Genomic DNA, 24,876 nt, shown 5'->3' on the forward strand with positions numbered 1-24,876 from the left:
GAAAATATGAGTAGTTGCTGTAGGTGGGATTTTTTTTTTTAATGTCAGGAGGATGTTGCAAGGAGGTTGTCTTTAAACAATCTGAAGTGTTTTGTGTTCTAACCTAGTTACATAACCCTTTGTTTTTTCTTTCTTTTCTATGAAATTCAGCTACCACAAGCCTGCTTGCAGCACTTTACAGTTTTATCTGTAGTATTGTGGCAGTAGCATTGTTATATGGACTGTGCTATGGTGCCCTGAAGGTGAGCAAAATTTTAGACACAGCATAACATACATGTTTTGGATTTTGTTTTCTGCTTTCTAGTACCTTAGATACCTAAATATGCAGAAAGTTAATTAGAAATATTAGCGTGATTTGATAGGATTTTATACTTGCTCAGCTGTGGTGTCAATAAAGGAGATGCAATGCAGGAACAAAGCAGATTTCTTGCTTTTAGAAAGTGTATGATTTGTGCCTGCACTAACAGGGTGGGGGTTTTTTTTGGCTGAAAATGTAACATTTACTTTCAGTTTCATTCTACATTGATTCCTGAAAAAAATGCCGTAAGCAGCTTGTTTCTAGCACAGTCTTCATGTATTTGTTTATTAACCTCTCAAAATGGCTCATGTGAGTATTGTTTCCAGTGCTTCAAACCAGAAGTGGTCTTTTCAAATTAATTGTTACTTGAAAAGAAACCAGGAAGTAGTTCGTAGTGTCAAAGTGAAGATGTGTGCCTATCTAAAAGTTCAATTGGCTGGAAAAGGGGGAGGAAGAAAAACCAAACACAACCGAACAGCTTTTCCTTGCTTGAAATGCCATTCTGTCTCAGTTCACAATTAATCGTAGCATGTGCACCTTCCAACTCAGAGTTGACTGGCTTTTTTCCACCTTGGTGCAGAGACTAATAAGTTGCTAGAGGAAATACTCCCGTGATGCTCTCGCCTGCAGAAAATCATAAGCTTTCTGTGAATTTGTATGTTGGTCTCATTAGCCTTTGTAAACACATCTGTTCGAGATAAACAGGCTTTAGCAAAGAATCACTGTCTCATCTTTGCAGATCCAGTACAGATCATGAAAACAAATAAAACCACTGGTTTAATCTGAATTCAGCATATTAGAAAAAATAAATCTGAGTAAAAACATACATAACTTTGAAAATCAATAAGTGACTAAACTAAACTCTTAAGAACCTGTAGTCTTAAGGAATGCAAGAAATTCTTCATAAGGTTATAAAAACTGACTGTTTAATGATTAAGATGGTGTGGGCTTAAGGGATGTACCCTATGTTAGAATATCTGATCTTTCGTTAGACATAGTACAAAAAATATTGTTCAATATTTACCTAAAAGTCCTGTTTCATTTTTGTGGAATTGTAGTTAACTTTTCCATTCTATTACTACAATATACTTAATTCTTGTGTGTCAGATAAGTGTTCTATACTGTCTCTTTTTTATTAACATTTCATTTCTGTCTCCAGGATTCTTGGGATGGGCAGCATATTCCAGTTCTCTTCTCCATATTTTGCGGTTTGTTAGTGGCAATATCGTATCATCTCAGCAGACAAAGCAGTGACCCTTCTGTACTTTTGTAAGTGACTCAGTTTCCAAAGGAAGAAGCAAGTTGCAGGGGAATGTTGTTCGTAATGGTAGATATTAGTACCGTTTGAACTGGTAGTCACCAGCATTATCAAAAATAGTATGATACTGGTTCAGTAGTTGGAGAGAAATTAAATTTTGCAACTAGTTTCTCCTCTAACAACAATTTTTCTTTATGACTTCTGGCAAATCACGTGCATGCCAAAATCTGATTTAACTGCCTGCTGATATTCTCTAAAATGCCATTCAGGTGCCATCTTTCTGCTAGCACATTTGTGCTGAACAACCTGTACCCCGTTCTGTATTTAAAGTAGTACTCAAAGCACTTGCTTAAGCTGAAGCCCACGTGGATTTTTTGAACTGTTTCTCTCACTTCGTTACTGTGTTCTCATCTTGCAAGTATTCTCAAAACACTTGTTCAAATAACTTCTCAGATGCAAAATAATAAGGTTCTGTTTTGATGATGAGCATTCCTATCTAGCGTGGGAAAACGTGTTCATGTTGCTACTCTGAGTTGGAGTATTGATCTGATTATGAGAGTATTTCTGATTCGGTTAATAATTATATGTGTAAAACAAAATAGTTCCAGTAGGAGGAACACCTCCCACAGAATAGCCAATAGATGCTCAGTCACATACCTGGGTTAGGCAGAGTTTGAACTTAGACTTAAATTTAGTCATAATGTTGGATGAATTTGATAAGCAATAGTCAGGGGTAGATAGTGAGTGGCCTCTTCTGTGAACAGGGAGATTAATGATTTGTGAGTATTCACACAGAAGGAAAATTTTTATATTTGGGTTGACAACTAAACCGTGTCCTGTTACTTAGTTCAGGTGACTTTACTCAGTTGGTATGAGGTCCTTGTCCCTAGATACCTGGTATTTTGTTCTTTCCAAGTACCAAAGCCTGAATGCTAATGTTTGACCTATGAGTGTATCTATTTAGCCAGATCTGGCACAGTTAAGCATTGCAATATGTAGTTGTCTTTGAAGGCCTTATTCTGTAGTGACCTTCCTGTCTGTAAAATGAGATTAGACATTTCTGTACTACAGAGGGTATTGTAAGAAACATCATGTGGAGGGGTTGCGAGACACTTGATATGGCTAGCAGTGCCGCATATGGTCTTGTCAAAGTTTAGGTTATAAATGTGGTGGTGGTCGGTTTGGTTTTGGTTTTTTTAGGGCTTTAGCACCAGCAAGGTCTGTAAAGAATTTAGTAGTTTGGTCAGCACAGCTAGTTATTTAGTCAGGATACTTTTTTTTTTGGTTACAGTTGAAGTTTGAATTAAAACAAGGAATTATTGGTTTTCTAATTGGTGTTGACAAAGACCACTTGTGAACTTTGCACTGAGTTACATTACTGTTCAGTTATTTATGAACTAAAGTTTTGTTTCATGAGTGTTAAGAATACCACTTAAAATTCAGTATTTGTTCAGTTACCTGTATTGGTACTGGAGAAACTGCTGTTTGAACAATATCTGGTTACTTATCTTTAATGGTGATCATTGTGTACAACCAGAGAACTAATTATTTTATAAAGTTGAGATCTCATCTGTGTAAATTTGCTCAGCCATGTGAAAGCACTACATATACCAGGATTATTTTTTCTTGTAATCAACTTGTAATAGAACTTTGTTATTCTTCTAAAATGACATAGAACAATACATGCTTTTCAATGGGTTCTTTTTTTCTCTGTCTTAAAGCTCTTTAGTGCAATCAAAATTTTTTCCTAATTCTGAAGACAAAAACCCTGAGGATCCTCTGTCTGAAGTAAAAGATCCTTTACCTGAAAAGCTTAGAAATTCTGTGGTAAGTAGGCTTTTAAATTATTCTTTTAATTCAATCTAAGCATTTACTATGTTTGTTTGTATGGCATCCATCTGGATCTTGGCTCACAACACTTCTTAGATACCATGGTGTTAATTAGAATAGATATCAGTGTTTTCTTTAAATCTGCAGATGAGCCAATGTACTAAGAGTATAGTGCTTATATTGTATTTTAAGTTATTTAAAAGGAGACATGTGAGAATTGGAATTTCCTAGTGTGAATTCAGTGAAGTATCATTGAGGATTTTCTTCGAGGTCATATTGATAGTAATAAATGGTACTTGCTTTTGTACAGAAGTTAGTGGGGAAGAGTTAATAGTGACAAAACTCTATTAACTCAGTATTTGTAATAATTGTGAGGAAGAGCTTTGTGTTCACTGTTCCAGAAGCAGAAAATAAAAATGGTGGAAACTGTTGTGGGTTTTTTGTGATTTTTTTTTTTTTTTTTTTAAGAGCAGATGTAACCTGTTCCATTTACTTTCGCACATACTTTGAACTTTTAGTACAAATTCACTCTAAGTGTTTATGAAAGTAGTAATATTTAAACCTTGTTCTTTTTCACACAGTGGAGCAGTAAGTAGAAAGACTTAAGGAGATTTTTATGTTTAACATGTACAAATGAAGTTTGAATATTTAACCTTGGGTACATCTCGACTGTAGGGTAATAACCCTATAGAAAAGTTGTATCCCAAGAAGTTAAGGCCTTGCACCGATAACTGCTCTGTGTAATTACTTGGCCGATTTGGGGTAGTTACTCCTTTTAATGATTTTCTGGGCTGGAAATATTAGTACTGTATTTACAGAGTTGGGAACTGGTCTAAACCTGGAGACTCAAGTTGTAGTGGCTCTAAGTACATATTGCCCCCTTGTGACTGAGTCTGGCATTACTCATTTTGTTAATTTTTTTGTTTGTTATCAACAGCTTATCTTCAGTTTTTAGGGGTAACAGAAAATTCAGACTCATTCCTCAGGGTTATTCCAAAACTATCCTTTACCTTCCTGCAGAGGAGGGGGAAAAAGGATTAAGGACCCTAGTTATTCCAACTAGTTGTTGGCTCTGTCTAGGCAGCTGTCTTCCAGAGCTCTTAATTGACCCACATTCTAAGCAAACTCTTAGATCACAAATGGGAAATTTGGTCAGCACTTCCAGCTCTTCCATCAGTGCCGTAAGGGGTCTTTATACCCCATCACAGTCCAGAATGAGAGAATATATTTGGTGTATTAATTTCTTATGCTTGACTTTGGGTATGTGTCTTTCCACTTAACTTATTTGAAATTATGGTCCTAGCTGCAATATTTGTCTTGTGAAATTTCTGATCATTTCACTGGAAGTAATTAACACTGGCATAATTTGAAAATCTTTAATCAGTTACTGCTGATGGGCATTAAGAGTCTGAAGAGGACAACCAAAGCTGGTATTTTCTAAAATTGTTCTGTTTTGACTCCCCAGAGTGAACGACTGCAGTCTGACCTGATTGTGTGTATAGTCATTGGTGTACTCTATTTTGCAATTCATGTCAGTACAGTATTTACAGTTTTACAGGTAAGCTGTTCCATAATGTCTGCCATTTGTCTTCTGTATTCAAACACTCTAATGTGATATAAGACTTATTCTGGTAGTGCACTGTGTCTTCTGACTAGATTTAGATGGTCTTTAAATATATAGTGTGACAAGTATATGGCTGAAGATCTTTACATTCTGCTTTTGTGTGCTCAAAAACTCTTCTTCCCCTGCTCTTTCCTAGTTTCTGCTTAGATTCTAGGGTTTTATTTTAGTCTCTGACAAAAAAAAAAAAGGCGCCTTCTTTTGCTTCATCCATCTCAGTTAAATAGTGCCAATATTGTTCTGGAGTAAGGAAAAATGAAACTTTAGAAAAAGTTTAAAAGGTTTATTTCTTAAAGATTGAGGAGCTGAACTCAGCAATTGCACGCTAGCATGGCTGTGTGTAGACTCTAGTATAGGGGAGTACCCCTGCACTGGAATGGTTATTTACAGGACTTGAATGAGCCTTTGAGTTTCATGGTTTTTACTTGTCTGTCTAGCTAATACTGCTACTTCAGATACTTCTAATGGGCATCTATGACTCCTGCTTGATGATGATGATACGGGACCAGATCCTGTGCTTGCATTTGTTTAAAGGCATTTGCCTAAGGAGTTGCAGTTGCTGAATGTCTTATTTTGGTATTCCTGCAATGGAACCATTGGTTAGCTTATGAACAGCCTTATGTCAGGCAAATGAAAGTTTCTTGCATGTATTTAGAAGGATTTTACTCTCCCACTGATACCTACAGTTAAAGTAAGAAACTAGTTTTAAAAAGCATGTGTGCAGGTAGCTTCCTGGTTTTCAGGTGAAGTGTCCTGTTTAAGCAGGTGTGCTAGTTTTTTCTAAGGAAAATATCTCTTCTATTATATGGACTTCAGCATTCCTCCTCAATTGCTTTCTCCCACATTTGAGAAATTTGGCTATATGTTCTTCACCAGTTCTGTAGTTCAGTAGGCTTAGGCTTCGGCTTCACAGAGTTTCTGAATCAAGAGCTTATAACAAGGTGATGGAATCCTAATTTTGCTGTGCCTTATCTAGAAATATAGAGAAAATGTTAATGTTTAGAAAGCGTTACTGTAAAATCCAGCCTTCATACCATGTTACTATAGTACAATTTTATGACTTCTGTGAAGGCGTTCAGTCTTGGTGGAGACTTCTTATTCACCTTCTTCTCAAGAAACTAATGATTTGTTTTTCCTTATGCTTATACCTCCTTTTATCTGGCAGATGGAAATGTAAATTGGGTTCAGCCTTTAAAGGATAATAGCTTTATAATTTGTAAGATGAAATGGAGATGGGTCAAAAGCGATGGACTATGAAGGAAGATAGGTGTACTATTTTTACTGTAAAATACTTTTCAGCTTAGTGAAAATTTGTTAGAAAAAGATGGTTTATTCTCTCACAGGCATCTCTTGTTTGATCTTAAAGTTCGTAGTACAGCTTCTCATGAAGAACTGTGTTCCCAACATGCTAATTAATACAGGAGCACTTGCCTAGATGCTGGAAGAGGTATTACATTATTAATGTATGATTTTGTTTATAAAACACAAACCTTAATTTCTCCAATTCTTCTTTTTAGCCTATTTTAAGTTATGTTCTCTATGCATTGGTGGGTACAGTAGGCTTTGTGACCCATTATGTTCTGCCTCAGCTCCGAAAGCAACTTCCTTGGCATTGCTTTTCTCACCCGTTGCTGAAAACCAAGGAATACTATCAATTTGAAGTCCGAAGTAAGTATCATTCATAACACTTTTTTGGACTTATTATAGTTGCTGACCAAATTGTTACCTATTGATACTCTCAATATTTTTTCTTTATTATTCTTGTCAGTGGAGTATGTAATGACATCTAATATAGAAATACCTTAGTTTCTCAGTTTGTCATGCTTTGATTCAACGACATTTTATGTATTTATTAACTGATGTTGACAATACATGATGTGCTAACATCTCAGAGCAGTTCCATTAAAAGCAGTGTCTTCAAAATCTTAAATGGCGAAGTTTGGCCTAATAATTGCCTTAATATTTTTTTATAAAGGTAGAGTATGTTTCACTAGATATTTCTTCAAGATAGTAAGTTTTTAAATGTTTTGGAGGATTAGTTACGGTGAGCACTGTCAGAGATTTCACCTTGGCGTGGGTTTGATTCTTAATGGTATTGTTGACATGTTTAACAATAGAAGGTAGCGCAAGTAGCCTGCTAATGGAAAAACACTAAGGGACCAGTCTTGCTAGTTGATCTGCATAGACACACACTTGCACCTTGTGTTAAAGCCGTGTCAATGACTAGTTGTCCTTATGGCTTCTGGTGTAGAAAAGGAACTTCAGTTTTTCCTGGGGCTTATCTGGGCATGTGCAGTCATTCATAGCAGCAAAGTGGGCTGGGCCCTTTTCTAGCCTCTTTCAAGTATACCTTTAACCTTTTATGTATGCAGCAGTGTTTCATATAACTTTTGACATAGATTCTTCCAGCCTATGTTTGTACTGCCTTGTAAAATTTTCTCATTATTTTCATTTGCATCAATTTGAAACATGGCAATCCTGTAATATATTTTGCGATTATTGTAGAATTTTAAAGAAGTTCTAATGTCTCAGACATTTGTGTTGGCAGGTTACATATGCTCTTTTATATTGTGGAGTTGTAAAACAGAAATCTTTTGGTTTGAATGTGGTTGGAAAACATCCTTTTGCATGAGAGAAGATGTGTAATGTCAAACAGCTTCATCAGTATCAGTCCTGAAATTATTGAAGAAGTGGCAAACCAGTTTGTTTCCTGCCATGTGCAGTAAGCAAGAAGCTTGCAAACTGTTAAATTGTTATACACTTTTGTATAGATGTGTAACAGTGCAAAACTCTACTGGGTCTACCAACAGTAGCTTACAAGGAGCTTCTCTTTATTTTGGTTAGAGAAAACAACGAAAAGTCCAGTATGAGAATACAGTTAGTGTTTGGTTCACCGAATTACTTGTATCAAGAATCTTTATTCTATTAGCTGAGTTTGATTTGACAGTGCAATCTGATATTTTTCTTTTTAATATCTTGATAGATGCTGCACATGTTATGTGGTTTGAGAAACTTCACATTTGGCTCCTTTTTGTAGAGAAGAATGTTATCTATCCACTGATAGTCCTCAATGAGCTTAGTAGCAGCGCTAAGAATATTGCTAGTCCAAAGAAACTGGATACTGAGTAAGTAGAAAAGGCTGTCAAGTAATCTGAGTATGTCTGCTGTGGTGGGAAATTAAATGGTGAGTTCTGGCCTCAATGGGAAGATAGTTAATGCTGTCGCCTTAAAACTAAGGCAAGGAATAAATGAAGTTTTGCTTTCTTTCAAAGCTCTTACAGAACCAAGTCACCTTGCTAACTTAAACTGAATGGAGTATTACAATGTTAAATTAGGAACCCGCAGGAAGATAAATCATTCCATTCATAGCATATACTATAAAGATTGCATGTTGCAGAATTATCTAGTAGTGTGATATCAGAATTTCCTTGTTGATCTTCAGAGTCTATAATATGATTATCTGGACCGCAAGTTCAACACAGTGATAATACATTCTTGTACTTAAGACTTGTGTAATGTTCCCTGAGTCAGTGTGCCAGGTTGGAGCCTCTCTGCAGCTTTCTGCTCCCATCAAGGAATTCTCCAGGCCTTCCAGCCCCCAAGTATCATGTGTATCCAGATGGAATTGCACATTGCCTCTTAAATTGAGCCTTACTTATAATCACTCGAGCAGTGTATCTGACTGTCTCAGCAGATGAGTTCAATATAGGCTCTGCATTTTTGCCTCCAATAACAGTGACCAGGTGGCTTTTTTGAATTTCAAGTTCTATTGTTTTAGAACAGGACTGTTGTAGAGAAAATAGATCTTCAAACAAAATAGAATATGTATGGGGGGGGAAGGGGAGGTTGGATTTCTTGGCTGTGGGTTTTTGGGGTGGAGAGGGAGTGTGTTTGGATTTTTTTTTAAGTCTAAATTAGATCCCTGGATGTAGTAAGTTCTTCCTTGGGGTTTATTACTCTTGTCACTATAAGACCTTTGGGAGGAATATTGTCATTACACTACTTTAATGTTATTTTTATAACTGTTTGATCTGCCAGTTACTATCTCTGGAAAAGATTAGCACTGTAAGTTTATAATTAGGTTGCAATTCCCCCAATATCAGCTAGAGCAGTATAGTCATGCAGGAAATACACAGTGCTCATTAAAAACATCCTCTTGCTGATTAATCTAGAGTACTTATAGCATTTTTGTATCTCAATATTCATAACCTAAATTAAAGACAAGGTTTCTTTTCAAGAGCACAGGGATATTTCACGTCTGATTTTTATTCTTTTTTTAGTGAAACTCTTACAAATAGTGCTAATCCTTGAACACTGGCTTGAAAGTATTGATAGAAAGACTTGGGTAGTAACACTTAAAAAAAAATTCTAAAGTTGTCTTCAAGAAGAGAAAAAAAACCAAAAAACCAAAAAAACCACAAAAAAAACCCCACCAAAAAACCCAAAACAAAAAAACCAAACAAACAAAACCCTGGCCTGTCCATTCCCACAACTCCAAAAGCAAACCCAGATCTAAACCTTGAGTCTGAATAGTTTGGCATTGCATGACAGCAACAATTTAGGTGGTTGTCTTTAAACTCCTTTCAGACAGCAGATAAGTAACTGTTTTGTGTGAATTTCTTATACAGGTTGGGTGCTTTAATGATCACAATAGCTGGCTTGAAGTTACTGCGTTCTTCATTCAGTAGCCCGACGTGCCAGTATGTCACTGTTATTTTCACAGTGCTGTTCTTTACTTTTGATTACAAAAGTTTTACTGAGACCATGCTGCTAGATCTCTTCTTCATGTCCATACTCTTCAGCAAGGTAACTTTAACTCTCTGTTTCTAGGTGCTTCAGGTCATCCAAAAGGGAAAGCAGGTAGTCCTAACTGATAGGTAATCTTCCAGATCATCAGTCCTATTGGTACTGTAATCAGTATGCTCTAAGATGGCCAAGACTTCTCCTTCCCAAAGCACTTATGTTTGCTTGAGAAAGCATATGTACCTTTCTAAACATCCCATGAGTTTCTGTTAGTAGAACAATGAAGTGCATATTATGCCACTTGCTTCATTATTACATCCTTTTTGCAAGTCTCAAGGCTTCTGGTAGACCAGTAAGGACTCTAGGGTAACCAGTAAATTCCTTGGGATATTTGTGTACTGCAAAGCATGTTGATTCTCAGCCAAATCACTAATTTTTTTTTTTTCTTTTTTTCCGTAGCTTTGGGAACTCTTTTATAAATTGAGATTTGTATATACCTACATTGCTCCCTGGCAGATCACGTGGGGATCTGCCTTCCATGCTTTCGCCCAGCCCTTTGCTGTGCCACGTATCCTTTGAAAATGCAAACTTTTTCCTGAAGTTGTGTATAACTTCCAAATGTTGCTTTATAATGGATTATGTATTATGGGCTAGATCTACTGAAAGAATAGGTTTGTCTAGTGACTATTCATGAAAAACTGTGCATGCTTTCTGCCTTGCTACAATGCTATGAATTGTATGGTAGCAGAGTAGGAATAGAATTCTGACACAAAAGAAACATGAAGCAGGAGTTATTTCTTTATGAAAATGTCACAGCTCTTCCTCTGACAGTCATTCCCCTTTTCAAGAGTCAACTAACTCTGGGTTTAGTTCTTGAGTTTTGCATTTTAAGCTTCTGTAGACTGGTTTGAATGGAGTGAGTTATTAATAATATTTCTGTAGAATTTTGAGAAAGAGAATGATCACTATGTCTATTGCCAAATTTTCACCTATTTCTGTTTAAAAAAAACAGACATAATCCCCTTACTGCTGGAGATGCTGTAAAGATACTTTGCTGCATAAAAATTCTTAGAGACCTTGTTTTGCTCCTAATTGATGTTGCTGTATATTTCAGGTACCATCAGAGAAGCCTGAAAAAACGTAGTTGTTGCTTTGCTTTCCTTAATTCTGTTGTCCTACAGATTCTGCAATGTTGTTTGTCCAAGCAGCTGTGTCAGCTTTCTTCTCTACTCCACTGAACCCTTTTCTAGGAAGTGCAATATTCATCACTTCATATGCCAGGCCTGTCAAATTCTGGGAAAGAGACTACAAGTAGGCGAAATAAGACCTTTAAAGTTTGTCTTTTTTTTAATAATAATGTAACTATGGCTAAATGTGTTGGTTTGGTTGGTTTTGTTGGTGCTATTTTTTTCCCAGGGAAAACTAGTCTATAGCAGTGAAAGTTTTCAATGAACTTGTTTCTGAAATGCTATAGCAGCTGTTTATTTTATTAGCAACATTTGCTTTAGCTTCTTAAGGAATTTCTACTTTGAGGTGTGCTCCCCTGGTATTTTTTTTTAAACATAAAAATTATGGTATTGTAAAGGGCAATTTTAATCAGGAAGTGAATTTATGTACAAAAAGGTTTTGGCAGAGGTAGTTCATAACTGTAGTTGGCCTGTGTTCATTATTGCTCATTTCACAGCTAAAACTGACTAACCTCAGCATAAAAATCTTTAAATATTTTTTATCAAGGTGGGATCAGTAGTAAAAGATTCTTCATGTCAGATGATACCTTCTTGCATTTTATTTCACTGAAGTTCACTGTTGTGGATGGAGAATCAGACCAGTGAAATATTAGATAAACAGCATAGGGCAAGATGAGTGGGTAGTTCTGGTATTCATGGAGAATTTTTCATTTCACTGCTTTATTGCCTTTTTTTCCCCTTCTAACACTACAACAGTTTAAATACAGTGTTCCAAATGTTATGTTAAAGATTGAAGGTTTTAACTTCAGCCAATGAAATAATAACTTTCTGAAAATTGCCCTTTCAGTAAAGTCTACTGTAACATTAGCTGTGCCAATTTAATGATTTTTGAGTTTGTCACATCTAAAGCTTTATGATATTTATCTAAAAAAATATATACACTTATATCTAAAGCAAAAGATTATTCTATGCCTGCCTACTGTGGAAAAACCATATTAGATATTGCATCATAATGCTATTATAGGCCGAAAATACTTTTACATATAAGAAGAGCAGCATATTTGAATATAAAATGATTTTAAAGTAACTTTTAGAAACTCTGTCAGTGGGAATATTTTTTAACAATTTTCATTCTTTTAGTAGTTTCTTCCCTTAGATTTTCTTACGGCAATGCATTTTGTATTAAGTATACTTTATTTTCAGCACAAAGCGTGTGGATCATTCAAATACAAGACTGGCTTCACAGCTTGATCGAAATCCAGGTAGCTTTCCTAGTCTGATTTTGGTGGGTTTGGGTTTTTTTAGGTGGAGATGTATTTTTTTGGATAATGGTGGTTTTTTCAAATGTAAATGGCTTTATAGGATTTTTAATGGATTCATGGTCAGTTTGCCCTCTTCTTACCATCTTCTCCAACCATGCCCAACCTTCCTGCTCTGTCCACTGTTTTGTCCTCTGTCATCTTTATTTTCCTTTATTCCTTAGACTTTCCTGTAATTTTTTTGTTTCCCTCTTTTTGTGTGTCTGCTTTACTTAATTTATAATCGCAGTATGCATAAAGTTGTCTTGCTTTTTATTCTTCTTAAGTATTTTTAAAAAGCCAAATGTTATTTGAGGGTATCTCAATGTCACAGCGGTGAGACCAGTATAGCTGTCATTACTGAGGAACTTCTGTGTTCATTTGCTTTTGGACTTTGTTATGTGGAATAGGTTGATGGGAGATGCATGAGTGGAACTGAAGGAATAATTTGGAAAATGGAGGAGTGACTAGGAAGGGAAAAAAAATTAGTCAAAAATACTAAATGTCACTTAGTATTCATTTGGAGTAGTTGTCCCTTAAAAAAAAGAGGGAGGGGGGGAGAATGACCTTCAAACAATGTTGCTGTTAAGAAAAGTATAAATTCAATGTGAAGTGATAATTGACATTCAAGCTTGATGCTTTTTCTGCAGATTCAGATAATAACCCAAACCCAATCTTTCTGCAGGTTCAGATGATAACAACCTGAATTCAATCTTCTATGAACATTTAACCCGTTCCCTTCAGCACAGCCTATGTGGAGACTTGTTGTTGGGTCGGTGGGGAAACTACAGTACTGGGGACTGCTTCATCCTAGCCTCTGACTACCTCAATGCACTAGTACACCTTATAGAGATAGGAAATGGCTTGGTCACCTTCCAGCTGAGGGGCCTTGAATTCAGAGGTAAGTATGTTACACAACCTTAACTGTCTGTACTAAAAAGTGGACTTTTGCTTTGTTAATTTATTTTCAGTTCCATCCTGTAAACTAATTGATTTGAAAATGGGCTGCAAGGGCCTCTTTGTGCCTCTGTCGCTTGTGAGGAAAACTAGCTTGCTCTAGTGGAGTCTCTCTTTCCATTTTAGTGCATCATGGCTACCATATTTGCTGTCTTAGAGACACCTAACTAAAATGTGATTCTAGAGTGATAAATTAAGCTATCTGAATCTTTCGTGTTCATTGGCAGATAGTTCAGTTGGTTTTACAGAAGCATAGTTGGAGATGGACTGGATTCTAAACACTTTGAAACACAAGTCAACATTAAAGCAATCATGAAGTGTTCAACTCTTTCTTCTTTTCTAAATTTTCTCCTAAGGAACTTATTGCCAGCAACGAGAAGTAGAGGCCATCACTGAAGGTGTAGAGGAAGATGAAGGTTTTTGTTGCTGTGAACCAGGTCACCTTCCTCACATGCTTTCCTTTAATGCTGCCTTTGGGCAGCGTTGGCTAGCTTGGGAAGTGCTTGTAACCAAGTATGTTCTGGAGGGTTATAGCATCACTGACAACAGTGCAGCTTCCATGCTTCAAGTCTTTGATCTCCGGAAAATTCTCACCACTTACTATGTGAAGGTGTGTTTTACATCAGTACAACCGTTGGGGGGAGGTTGGCTGGATTACATCTGGGAACTGCTTCATGTCTTGAAATTCTAATGTATTTCATGAGTACCATAGAATGTGATGCACATTATTGATGTTTGAACACCTTCATCAAATGTGGACAGAGTTTGCTGTACTGATGATTACTTGATAGTCTGGTCCATGAGCAGGACAATGACCCTGTAGTCTGGAACAGAGAGAGAACACAATCTAGCTGAAGCTGGAGTAGATACTTAAAAGCTGTTACCCAAATGTAATAACTATGTTGTAAATTTAAAGTTAAATAGTGTGTTTCTCTTGGAGAAAGCCAAACTGCTTCTGTCTTAAAAGGCTGTCCAAAACCGTGCCCAGCTGTAAGAAAGATCCCTTCAGCTGTAAGAAAGATCCCTTCAGCTAAAAATTCCTCTTTTTTTTTTCCTGCAAAATTGCCATGAGTCCTGTCTCATCCTTTTTTTCCTTTCCTTATTCCTTCAGCACATGCTTCAGAAGTCTTGACAGTCTTTGTAAAATATGCCTCTATAGAAACCTGTATTATGTTTTTTGTGCAAATTTGTTGCATCTGTGAGCTAAATAATTGCTACTGTGTATCAGTTTTGTTCATTACCAGGAAAATAATGCAAATGAGTTGAAACAATGGAGATTGACTTTTTTTTGTTGTTGCAATACTGACTCATCTTTTTAACTACTACTGTTTCAGGGAATCATCTATTATGTCACAACATCCCCCAAGCTAGAGGAATGGTTAGCTAATGAGACGATGCAGGAAGGACTGCGGTTTTGCACAGACCGCAATTATGTTGATGTAGACCCAACATTTAACCCCAATATTGATGAGGATTATGACCATCGTTTAGCAGGGATCTCGAGAGAGAGTTTCTGTATGATATATTTGAACTGGATAGAATACTGCTGCTCTCGAAGAGAAAAGGTAAGTATGAATGTGTGAGCAAAGCCATTCGCTATTCTAGGATGGTCTAACTTTTTCCCCTGTTCGTTTGACTTACAGCAGGCTTAATATTGATTTTTTTAATGAACATTTATAATTGAAATATTAATTTATAGTTCAGTGGTTTTGAACTTCCACTCTTGAGATGTGAATTGAAATAAGTACTGCAAAGTAGTGTATGATTTAACCTGTTCGTTAATGAATTGTCATTTACCAGCTCAAATGAATCAGTTGAATCTTAGGCATTTATCTACATACAAAAGGGTATGTTTATAGAATTGATGATTTGTGTTTAGATGTCAGTGCTTGCAAATCAACTCTAATTTAAACAGAACTCCTAAAACCACCCCCCACCCCAACCCAGGTACCTGTTACCACCTTATAAGACTGACTACTTGTTTCTTAGTGGACATACTATACCATTCCTTTGGATCACTGGAATTGTTTGCTTGTGAAAATGATCATCCCATATTCAACACTATTCCTCTATGCAAATTATTCCACCTTTTAAATAGAAGCATTAGTATGTTTGTAGAGGAATGCCTTGGCTTCTTACTGTATGTGGTCTAGTCAAAACAGTGTTTCCTTTGAGTATAAGCAGAAATTGATTGAGATTAAAGGGACAGGAATATAATTGGAACTTGTGTTTAATAAAGGATCTGAGACTTCAGAGTTCAGTTTTGATTTGGAAGTAAAAGATTAATTAAAAGCCCATTTTAACAGATGTAAGATTTTAAAGTGTTCTGCAATCAAATGACAAACAGCAGCTGAAGAAAATTGTTTCCCTCCAAGTCATAATCTTGTGAAATATTTTGTGTAGGTATTGAAAATCAGGTTTAATTACTTAAATTAATGATACTATTATCGAGGGCATTATATACTCTCTACAGCTACTACTGGCTTTGAGCTGAGGGTGAGTTCCCTCCAAATGAAGCTGTAGTCCAAGGAAGTTTTTGGTTAACACAGAATTATATACTCCTAACCAGTAAGTGAGAATCTACTTTATTCACAAAAAATATTCTACTCTTAACACCATAATTTTGCTAACCAACAGTTTGCATACAAGTTACGCTATTCATGAGGAATGTTCCATGCATCTGTTCAGCTTACAATTTGTCTTATTTCAAATATAGTATGTGTCTACCTTTACAAGTAGTCTACATATTTGTAAATCTTTAAAAAAAAAATTCCTATTCTAAGTCTGAGCAAGAGTAACTAGTGTGGTTGCTACATACGTACACTTGAGTTTGTGTACCTTTGTATGTGTTTGGGTCTTTTTACACCTGGCAGAAAAGTGTTTCTGTGGCGATTTCTTTACTCTGTTCACCTCACAATTCTTTTTTTCTTTTGTTATTACAAGCCACTGGATTCAAGTAAAGACTCACCCCTGGTGTCACTGTGTTACGGACTGTGTGTTCTGGGGCGGAGAGCATTGGGAACAGCTTCACACCATATGTCTAGGTAATAAAATATTGTTGTAAGCTTCCTGTCCTCAAAATCCCTCAGGGTTCCTAGATTAGGTATTAGATGAATACCTCTTCATAAAAAAACCCCAGATGTTTGATGCCATCTTTCCTTAAACTGAACAGATCTGCCATATAAGCTGTGTTTGTTATAACAGACAGTGAAACGTAACCAAAGAACAAAAAAGGGTGAATTTGAACTTGAGCATTTTGTTTTAGCAAACTAATGCAAGGTGAGAATTCTGGTGTAGGTAAGGATCAGTTACAACTGATGAAAAAAAAAAAAACAAAACAAAAATAAAAGGGGGGTGGGAACAAAACCAAAACCAAAAAAACCCCACACAAGAACTGATTGCATTCTAAAAGTAAGCTCCATTTCCTGCTGCTCCAAGTATGTCCCCTATATGGAAACAGGGGGAAGAAGAGGATGGCTTCTTAAAATGAAGAACGTGCATGTCTTGATGGAAGTTAGATCAGACGTTTATGAGAAGTTTCACAGTTCAGCTGGCTCTGTGGCAAGCAGTTGTGTTTTGTACAAATCTCCTTCAGCTCAACTCTGTCATTGTATGGCAACATCTTTTGTGCAGACTGACAGCCTCAACTTACTTCTGAAAGCCAATGTAAAATATAGTTGTATGTTTCAGGAAATCACAAGGTGATGGTTTAAAAGGGAAATAAAAAAAAGCATAATTGGGTGTGGAAGCTATTGATCACCTGAGTGCCAACTGTAAAACCTGTTCTACTTCACTTTCAGGGAAACAGTTGACTAATTCTTCTTACTACCAGCCAATTGCCCCCTGAAGGTCTTGCAGATATGCAGCCACAAGAGTAATCAGAGCATATTTGATTTTCACTCTTAAGTTAGCTTATTAAAAGGAAATGATGCGAGGTTGTCAAGATTTTTGTTCTGTACTAAAGCGTGCACAACTGAAGCTACATATGCTCCTTAACAGTTCCATTGTGGTATTATATTCCCAGAAAAGTTTTCTCTTTAAAAATTTTGTTATTAAAGTCAGGCATTCCCCACAGTGTTCCTATTTACTTTAGTCCATGTAAATAGTCTGTTGCATGTATGGTTTATTCATGACCTGTTCAGTCCACGTAGACATTGTGTCCAAGGTTTGCTTACCACACACGTCCTTACTCATGTTCTCTTCTCCCTGTCTTTAAATTCTCTGTACAGAGAACAATTGTGGTCCTTTCTGTACAACTCAGTATTTTCTGCCCTCGCTAGTGATGGTATTTGTGGATATGTTTGTATTTCTATTAATATTTGGGCTGTTTTCATTTTTTTCCCCTCAACAGTAATCTGGAATCCTTCTTGTATGGCCTGCATGCCCTGTTTAAGGGTGACTTCCGTATATCTTCAATTAGAGATGAATGGATCTTTGCTGACATGGAATTGCTGAGGAAAGTAGTGGTTCCTGGAATACGGATGTCACTTAAGCTACATCAGGTGAGAGATTACACAGGAAGATGTGTCCAGTTCTTTTTATTTCTGTGTATTTGTTCTTTTAAAAATAAGCAGCTGGAAGGGGGGGGCAGGAAGAAGAGGAGAACAGAAGGGCATGTGATAGAGATGGACAGCTGAAAATGAGGGAATATCTAATGTCTTGCCCCATGTGTTATTATAGTTTATCTGGAAGGTGATATAGAGGAAAAGGGAATGCAGCTTCTGCTCAGAACTTGAAAATTACATCAAACATAGATCAGAGAACATGTCATGCCCTGTTTCATATCCATCTAGAGACAATTCCCTTATGAACAGCCTCTGATATTTTCCCTTCCTCTTCCCCTCCCCACATACATTGGCTTAAAAGGTTATCATGCCATTCAAAGCTGCACAGCCCTCTCCTTCAATGGGACTTGTTTTTTTCTTTTCTGTGAAGTATTGTAATAACAGACATTTGGCATTACTCATTGATCCTATTGATAAGGATTCAGGTGAGAATGAGACAGTTGCTTTTCAGTGAGCTGAAATTGGGTTTGGTCTTTGCTCATGTTCAACCTCACTTCACTATAATCTCAAATTCTGTCCAGCATGTCTATTAACTGAGCTCACGAAGTACAAGAAGGCACATACTGAGTGATAAGCACTCTGTGAAGGGGGAGAAAGTGGTGGCACTCTAGAAGAACAAATTACTTGAAAATCAAGTAGGCAGATCTTAGTTGCATTTTTAAAATAATAAAGGTGGGGTTTTTTTGCCATCTTTGCAAAGTCTAGAAGTCCCCAAAGCTAGCAGTGATTGAATCAACTCCTTCATGTAACACAAACTCCCTGAATTCAGCAGAATTCATATAAATGTTACAAGTATATGTAGCAAAGTAGAATAATTACAAAATCATTGTTGAAACCAGCAGAAGTACCACTTGAACAATTCTCAAGTGTTCTCAGTGTGTTTGGGTTACCATGCAGAATAGGCTTGAATTAAGTCAGAGAATAAAAAGTGAGAAAAATACAAATCTCTCTAGCAATAAAAGGAAGGGTTTTTTACTAACCATTATTGTTTTAATCTCTAAAGGGTGATTTTATTCACTTGCAATACGATAGCATATCGAGGCTTCAGCCAGTGTTGGAAATTTAGCTGTTAACCACTATCCTTTTTTAACCAGAAAGTAATGTGACCTAATACTGAATTGAACTTGGAAATTTTGTGTTTGTTTGACTGACAATAGTGTAAGTTGTGTGAAAGTGTGTGATGCTGAAGTAGTCTGTCGTCAAGTATTAACATGAACTTTAATAGAAAATACAGACAAACCTTGTTGGTTTTCTTCCTAGTGCTATTTTCACATAATACAGTGTCAGGGAGTAACCAGTGCTTTATTTAAGTGTGTTCGACAATTGGAGACTTGTGAATAAAGAAAGAAGCTAAAACTAAAATGCTTCTGCAGACAATAAAATACATATAAATCTAGTGTAAAATTCAACTGGAAAGTTACTTGAATCAATAGTAGGCAAGTCCTTCCAACCATTTTGGTTTTAAGTTAAAAGAGGAAGCAAACACAAGCAAACAGAACTAATCTGTTGGAAAAGAGCTTATCTTTAACAACGTTCTTTAGTAGGTATCTGATTTTTTTGTGTGTGTTTAACTTTGTATAATGCACTGAGCCTTTCAACACTTTGAGTTGTGAAATGCTCGATATTTTTTTAATGTAGTTACATCTGAAATGTTAATCATATCTCACTAAACCTGTCCTTGAAAACAGGATCACTTCACTTCTCCAGATGAATATGATGATCCTTCTGTCCTTTATGAAGCCATAACAACCCATGAAGAGAATCTAGTTATAGCACATGAAGGGGACCCTGCTTGGCGGAGTGCAGTTCTTTCCAATTCTCCCTCCCTCCTTGCTCTGCGTCACGTGATGGATGATGGCACCAATGAATATAAAATAATTATGCTGAATAAGCGCTATCTCAGTTTCAGGGTCATTAAGGTGAGACTTGGGCGTGTTCCACAGCGTGACAGTATGTTGCTGTATATTTTAATAACTATACCAAACTGCTACTTCAATTCAAATAATTCCTTTTTTGTTACTGACCTGTCATTGGTAAGCCTGCTGCTTCTCATATAGTAGAAGTACTAATCAGAAAATCAGTTCCTGACTTAGAATGAGAAGAAAAATAAGATTGGTTTTATTCTCACTGTTGCAGCCTGTGTCCGTAGGTTCAGCCTTTTAAAGAAGTGGATATGAACGCTGGCAGTTCTGAGTGCATGCATTTGGGAAGGCCTGCGTATAGCAAAGCAGTAACCAGACACTCTCGTTGTTTCACTTTCTGACATAGCCTTTCGACTTGGCTTTTGCAGGTCAATAAGGAGTGTGTGCGTGGCCTGTGGGCAGGACAACAGCAGGAGCTTGTCTTCCTGCGTAATCGTAATCCAGAAAGAGGAAGTATCCAAAACGCAAAACAAGCTCTGAGGAACATGATCAACTCCTCTTGTGACCAGCCCATTGGATACCCAATCTACGTCTCGCCTTTGACTACTTCCTATTCAGATAGTCACGAACAGCTTAAGGAGATCCTCGGGGGAGCTATCAGCTTAGGAAACATCAGAAACTTCATAGTGTCCACATGGCACAGGTGAGCTGAGGAAATGAGTTCTCATTAGTATGTGTTCATGCTCTCATATTCCATTAACTAGTCTCATACATGACCAACACAACATCATTTATAATATTCAGTCACATAAAAATAAATAAGCCTTGACTTTTATTTCAGGCACATTGGTAGCATATGGCAGCTGCTTTGGTACAGCATTAATCTTCAAGGCATGTAAGTAGCGTGCCACAAACTATGTAAATGAGAACTCAGAAAAAACAGGACAGTCTAGATGAAAGAACTACAACTTCAGTTCTAATTTCATGTCCTCAGTGGTTTTTTTCTTTTTCAGTACCATCACTTTTAGAGTCTCTAACACCATCTTTACAGAATCAGGACTGTTTAGTAGGATTCCTGTCTGGCAAATATTTAGCATACAAGTGGTGATATTAATGTTGTTAGGGTATGCTCATACACAGTAACACAAGCTTCAGCTGTTGTTCAGAATTTCACGAGTGCTTATAAATACCTCATATGTCGGAAGCAGAACAATTAACTGGAGTGATAATAATATAATCTTCCTTCCACGTGACCCCTCAGTAATCCAGTTCTTGCTGTGGTTTGTAGGCCATGAGAACTTCCACTGCGCTCCTGGCCCCTTATGACTGTGGCTCCAAAAGCAACAGCAGCAGCTGTGTGTGGCATTCAGAAATGTGTGTCCCAGTTCTTACCAGTTCCAGGAGCTGGTGCCCTAGTTGGAACAGGCCTGTAGCTGATTCTGATGGTCGTATTTATACTTAGGTGTCTGCAGCACATCAAAACTGAACGTGCTGCTTCAACCCAGAATATGTCCCACTTACTACAGTATGTGGTGTTTGTCCTCTCTCGCCATCTGCTTGTTCAACATGTGGACAGAATAACAGGTGAAAGTGATGACACAGAACAGTATTTGGATCCAAGCTGTGTGTGCTTCAGGATTCTGGATCCCAGGGGCAAATAAAACTGGAAAGGAGTGCTTAGTGTATTTGAGTGAGACAGAAAGAGAAGAATAATAAAAAGTAGGAGTTGAAGGGAGGAGAAATGTGCTGTGTATTTTGTGTCCATCTGAAGTTTGTTAATGCAAACGATGTGGTGAAAAGCCTGTATGTACACTGGAAAATGTTGGCTAATCTACTCTCTGAATGTTCAAAATTCACACGAGAATTCATGGTTCAAATAATTGCAATATGTGCTTCAAACTACAAGTACATTACTGAAGGTAACAAGAAACCAAATACATTAAAATAATTTAAAAACCCAGCAAACATTATTTTCCTGCTCATCTGAATAGACAAAGATTTTACAGTATAAGAGTACACATGACTGGTGTATTAAAGAGCATAAATTTTACTAAACTGTTACAAAATAACAAGGATGTTCTGCCAGCATGTTATATTTAGAAGTTTATCACTTTATTGTACTTCAGAGGTGGCTTGGTTATTCAAAAGCTATTTTGTGTGAGCATTTGGCTTCTCATAAATAACTGTTACTTGAATAGTTGTCATGAAGAATACTGCAATCTCGTGGAAAGCAACATTTATAATTTCAAAGCATATTCTGAGAAAATAAAGTTTTATCTGATTTTAGGGAACGCTGTCGCTTGTGCTGAGTAAAGCCTTTTGCTTGTCATTGTAACGCATTTCACAGAATCCGAATGATTAGGAGGCCTGACAATGTGTCAATTGCATTTTGTTTTCAGACTAAGGAAAGGTTGTGGAGCTGGCTGCAATAGTGGTGGAAATATTGAAGATTCAGATGCTGGAGGTGGAGCTTCTTGCACAAGTAACAATGCAACGATCAATGAGTCGCAGAGCAGCGTGTCGCAAGGAGGGGGGAATGCGCCTACAGGGCAGGGACCTGGGGCAGTCCAGCACCCTCCTGTCGCAGCTCATCCCACAGCTCTTCCTGCAGCTCATCCACCAACTCATCCCTCCACTTTAGGTAAAGTTAAATCAGAGCAACGGTTTTATACAAATACAATCCTATAGCCAGAACTGGCCTTTCAGCTCTTTGGATCAGGCCTAAGTTAAAAGAAAAAGCAAACAAAAGTGACTGTGTAGTGTTAACAGCTGCTGGATTCATCTCAAACTAGAGTGCTGGTTTATGCAATGCAAGGTTCCCAAATAGATTTGAGCAATAAAGATGTAGTAGCTGTGCTAGTAGATTAAATAACTTTTTATAATATATCACTGCAGATTGGATCTTTTAACTTCTGCATATTGTCTGCAAATGGTGAACTTGTAATTTTTTGGTGAATGTATTGGTATTTCTTATTTATACAGTGGAACAGATTCTCTGTTTCTGTAGTATTTTAGCTGAACCATATCCAAGAGTCTGTACTGAGCTGTAGTTAGGAAGGTGATAAACAGTAAAGCTGAGAAAAAGCTTTCCAAACACTGCCTTTACTCACAAAGAATGTAAAAGTATATGTAGTTGAATGAATTTGGGTTTTTACATGATGTAACTAATCTGTCAGCTGTGGAGAGGTATCTACAAGTACTTAGTATAGGACAAGCAATGATATCAATGCTCATAAACCACTATTCCTGTTTTTCACTGTGTATTAATTTTTTCTGAATTTGTTTAAAAACAGCTTTTGCTCTAGCAAATTTTGACTCAATCTTTGAACATCCAGTCAAGCATATTAAGAAAGAATATCTAGTATTTTGAAACACCTGTACCTGCCTTAATGCTTTTTAAGTATGGGAAAGTTAAGTGTTAATATTAAGAAATAAATTGTTAATGCAGGAAGAGCAAAGCTGAAGCATTTTTCAAGCTACTTGTCTTGCAGGGATTGTGAATTGAACAGAATATGAAATTCCAAGTTAAGATGTATGGAATGTATTCAAATGCTCTGCTATATGAAATGCAACAGATCTTGTGCAATACAGCCATTTCAGATGTTGTTGATTAGACCCATAAATTTTGTATCTAAGCACTTAAATATTCGTGTGTCAGAAATCTAAATCTAATTCTGTATCTTTTAGGCACCAGTCACAGCGCTCACTCTGTGCAGTCAAGCCTTGTCAGACATTCCCCTGCCCGCGCCTCAGTAGCTAGCCATTCATCTTATTGCTACGGCAGTCGTCATTCATCTCTTCGCACGTCCACAACAGGCTTTGCGCCTTGTCGGCGCTCTTCCACCAGTCAGATATCCCTGCGTAACCTCCCATCATCCATCCAGTCCCGTCTGTCTATGGTGAACCAAATGGAACCTACTGGCCAGACTGGGGTCAGCGTGCAGCATGGACTGCCCTCTTCTAGCAGCTCCAGCCAAAGCATCCCAGCCTGTAAACAGCATGCCCTTGTGGGCTTTCTAGGGACAGAAGGAGGGAGTAATGCAACTGAAACTCAGTCAGGTGGTAATGCAAGCCCTGCAAGTCAAATGCAAGCCAAAAAGGATGACGTTATTTACAGAATCCAGGTGAATAGCTCAGAAGAGCAAGTTAACGTGCTTTCACGTGTTTTTGTTAGTGTTACCTTCAATGTTGTTGAAATCACTACTTCTAAATACACACAGAGTCTGGAATGTTTCGCTATACAACTATTGTGCAGTTACACTTGGAGAATTAATGTGAGGAAAAGGTTTTCTGGACAACCAGCCTTCCTGCGTGCTTAGACGTCCTCGTTTACTTATGTTTTACTGTATGGCAGCTTTGAGAACATCGGCTGAACTCAGTTTCACTTCATGCTTAGTTTGCCTTTATTCGTGACAAAATGTAAAGCTAAACAGCTTCATTTGCAGGGCAGAAAGCAATTAGCTGTTTTCTTTTAAACCAAGTAGATTTTCCACAAGTGTAAAAATACTCGCTTTCATATGTATTTATTCATTTTCGTATGTATTTATTCTTTGGTTATTGCCACAAGTTTGGGGTTACTGAGCAGTGAACAGTATGCCATTGACTAAGTTAATCATGACAGCCTTACTCGTTTTGTGAAAATCCAGAAATTTGTATTCTTGCTGTTCTATCCATTATTAGTCCCACATACATGTCTTTGGCAGTATATTAGTGGGAAACATCAAGAAGTGTATTTAATATGATAGATCGTAACAAACATTATTTCATTGCTGGTATCACCTCATTTTAGAGTAATCCTTAGTAAACTGCATCATAGTGAGCAAAGTTAACAAATTAATTTTGCAGGTCTGTGCTTAGTAGCTTGTTTGCAGGCAAAGGCCATTTTATGAAACTGCTTAATTCTTCTGTGTGAGGAAGATACAGGCGAAGTTTACATGTGCCCTTGGATAGTGGACATTATGTGGTTCTCTTTGTCCTTAAATAGGAAGAAGTTTTCAGGAGTTTTCTCCTGCTGCCCCCGTGGAAAGGCCAGTTTACTTCAAAACATGGGGTGGGTCTCCACTAACCATGCTAGTAGATAAATAGTTCTTCAGCCTAACAGTAAATTCTCCAAAACCACGTTTCTTAAGATATTCTGTAAGAAGTGATGAGCCAGTTTTAACAGCTCATCATCACTTAACTATTCCCTGCTACTGGACCATGTGCTGCTAATGCTTATGCTGTGCCAGCTCCTCAGACCCTGCCACAAGTGCAACAA

The 24,876-nt window shown here is 37.2% G+C and overlaps 1 protein-coding gene across 13 annotated transcripts in view; it reads left to right on the forward strand.

The window, feature by feature from the left end:
- Positions 1 to 24,876, forward strand: part of PCNX1 (pecanex 1) — a 92,842-nt gene that overhangs the window by 58,612 nt on the left and 9,354 nt on the right. For 8 of the 13 annotated variants that reach the window (XM_065637032.1, XM_065637035.1, XM_065637034.1 and 5 more), the window contains 20 exons: positions 151 to 242; positions 1,458 to 1,567; positions 3,278 to 3,383; positions 4,852 to 4,944; positions 6,525 to 6,675; positions 7,991 to 8,132; positions 9,636 to 9,813; positions 10,210 to 10,318; positions 10,932 to 11,061; positions 12,141 to 12,199; positions 12,921 to 13,136; positions 13,549 to 13,802; positions 14,527 to 14,757; positions 16,136 to 16,236; positions 17,544 to 17,694; positions 19,446 to 19,676; positions 20,048 to 20,322; positions 22,019 to 22,260; positions 23,307 to 23,743; positions 24,604 to 24,669. In XM_065637032.1, coding sequence (XP_065493104.1) covers positions 151 to 242; positions 1,458 to 1,567; positions 3,278 to 3,383; positions 4,852 to 4,944; positions 6,525 to 6,675; positions 7,991 to 8,132; positions 9,636 to 9,813; positions 10,210 to 10,318; positions 10,932 to 11,061; positions 12,141 to 12,199; positions 12,921 to 13,136; positions 13,549 to 13,802; positions 14,527 to 14,757; positions 16,136 to 16,236; positions 17,544 to 17,694; positions 19,446 to 19,676; positions 20,048 to 20,322; positions 22,019 to 22,260; positions 23,307 to 23,743; positions 24,604 to 24,669 — 3,374 coding nt within the window. The remainder of the gene's footprint in view (positions 1 to 150; positions 243 to 1,457; positions 1,568 to 3,277; positions 3,384 to 4,851; positions 4,945 to 6,524; positions 6,676 to 7,990; positions 8,133 to 9,635; positions 9,814 to 10,209; positions 10,319 to 10,931; positions 11,062 to 12,140; positions 12,200 to 12,920; positions 13,137 to 13,548; positions 13,803 to 14,526; positions 14,758 to 16,135; positions 16,237 to 17,543; positions 17,695 to 19,445; positions 19,677 to 20,047; positions 20,323 to 22,018; positions 22,261 to 23,306; positions 23,744 to 24,603; positions 24,670 to 24,876) is intronic. The other 5 variants (XM_065637037.1, XM_065637038.1, XM_065637042.1 and 2 more) reach the window with 1 other exon arrangement.

This window comes from Caloenas nicobarica, chromosome 5, assembly GCF_036013445.1.
Source record: "Caloenas nicobarica isolate bCalNic1 chromosome 5, bCalNic1.hap1, whole genome shotgun sequence".
Classification (NCBI taxonomy): Eukaryota; Metazoa; Chordata; class Aves; order Columbiformes; family Columbidae; genus Caloenas; species Caloenas nicobarica.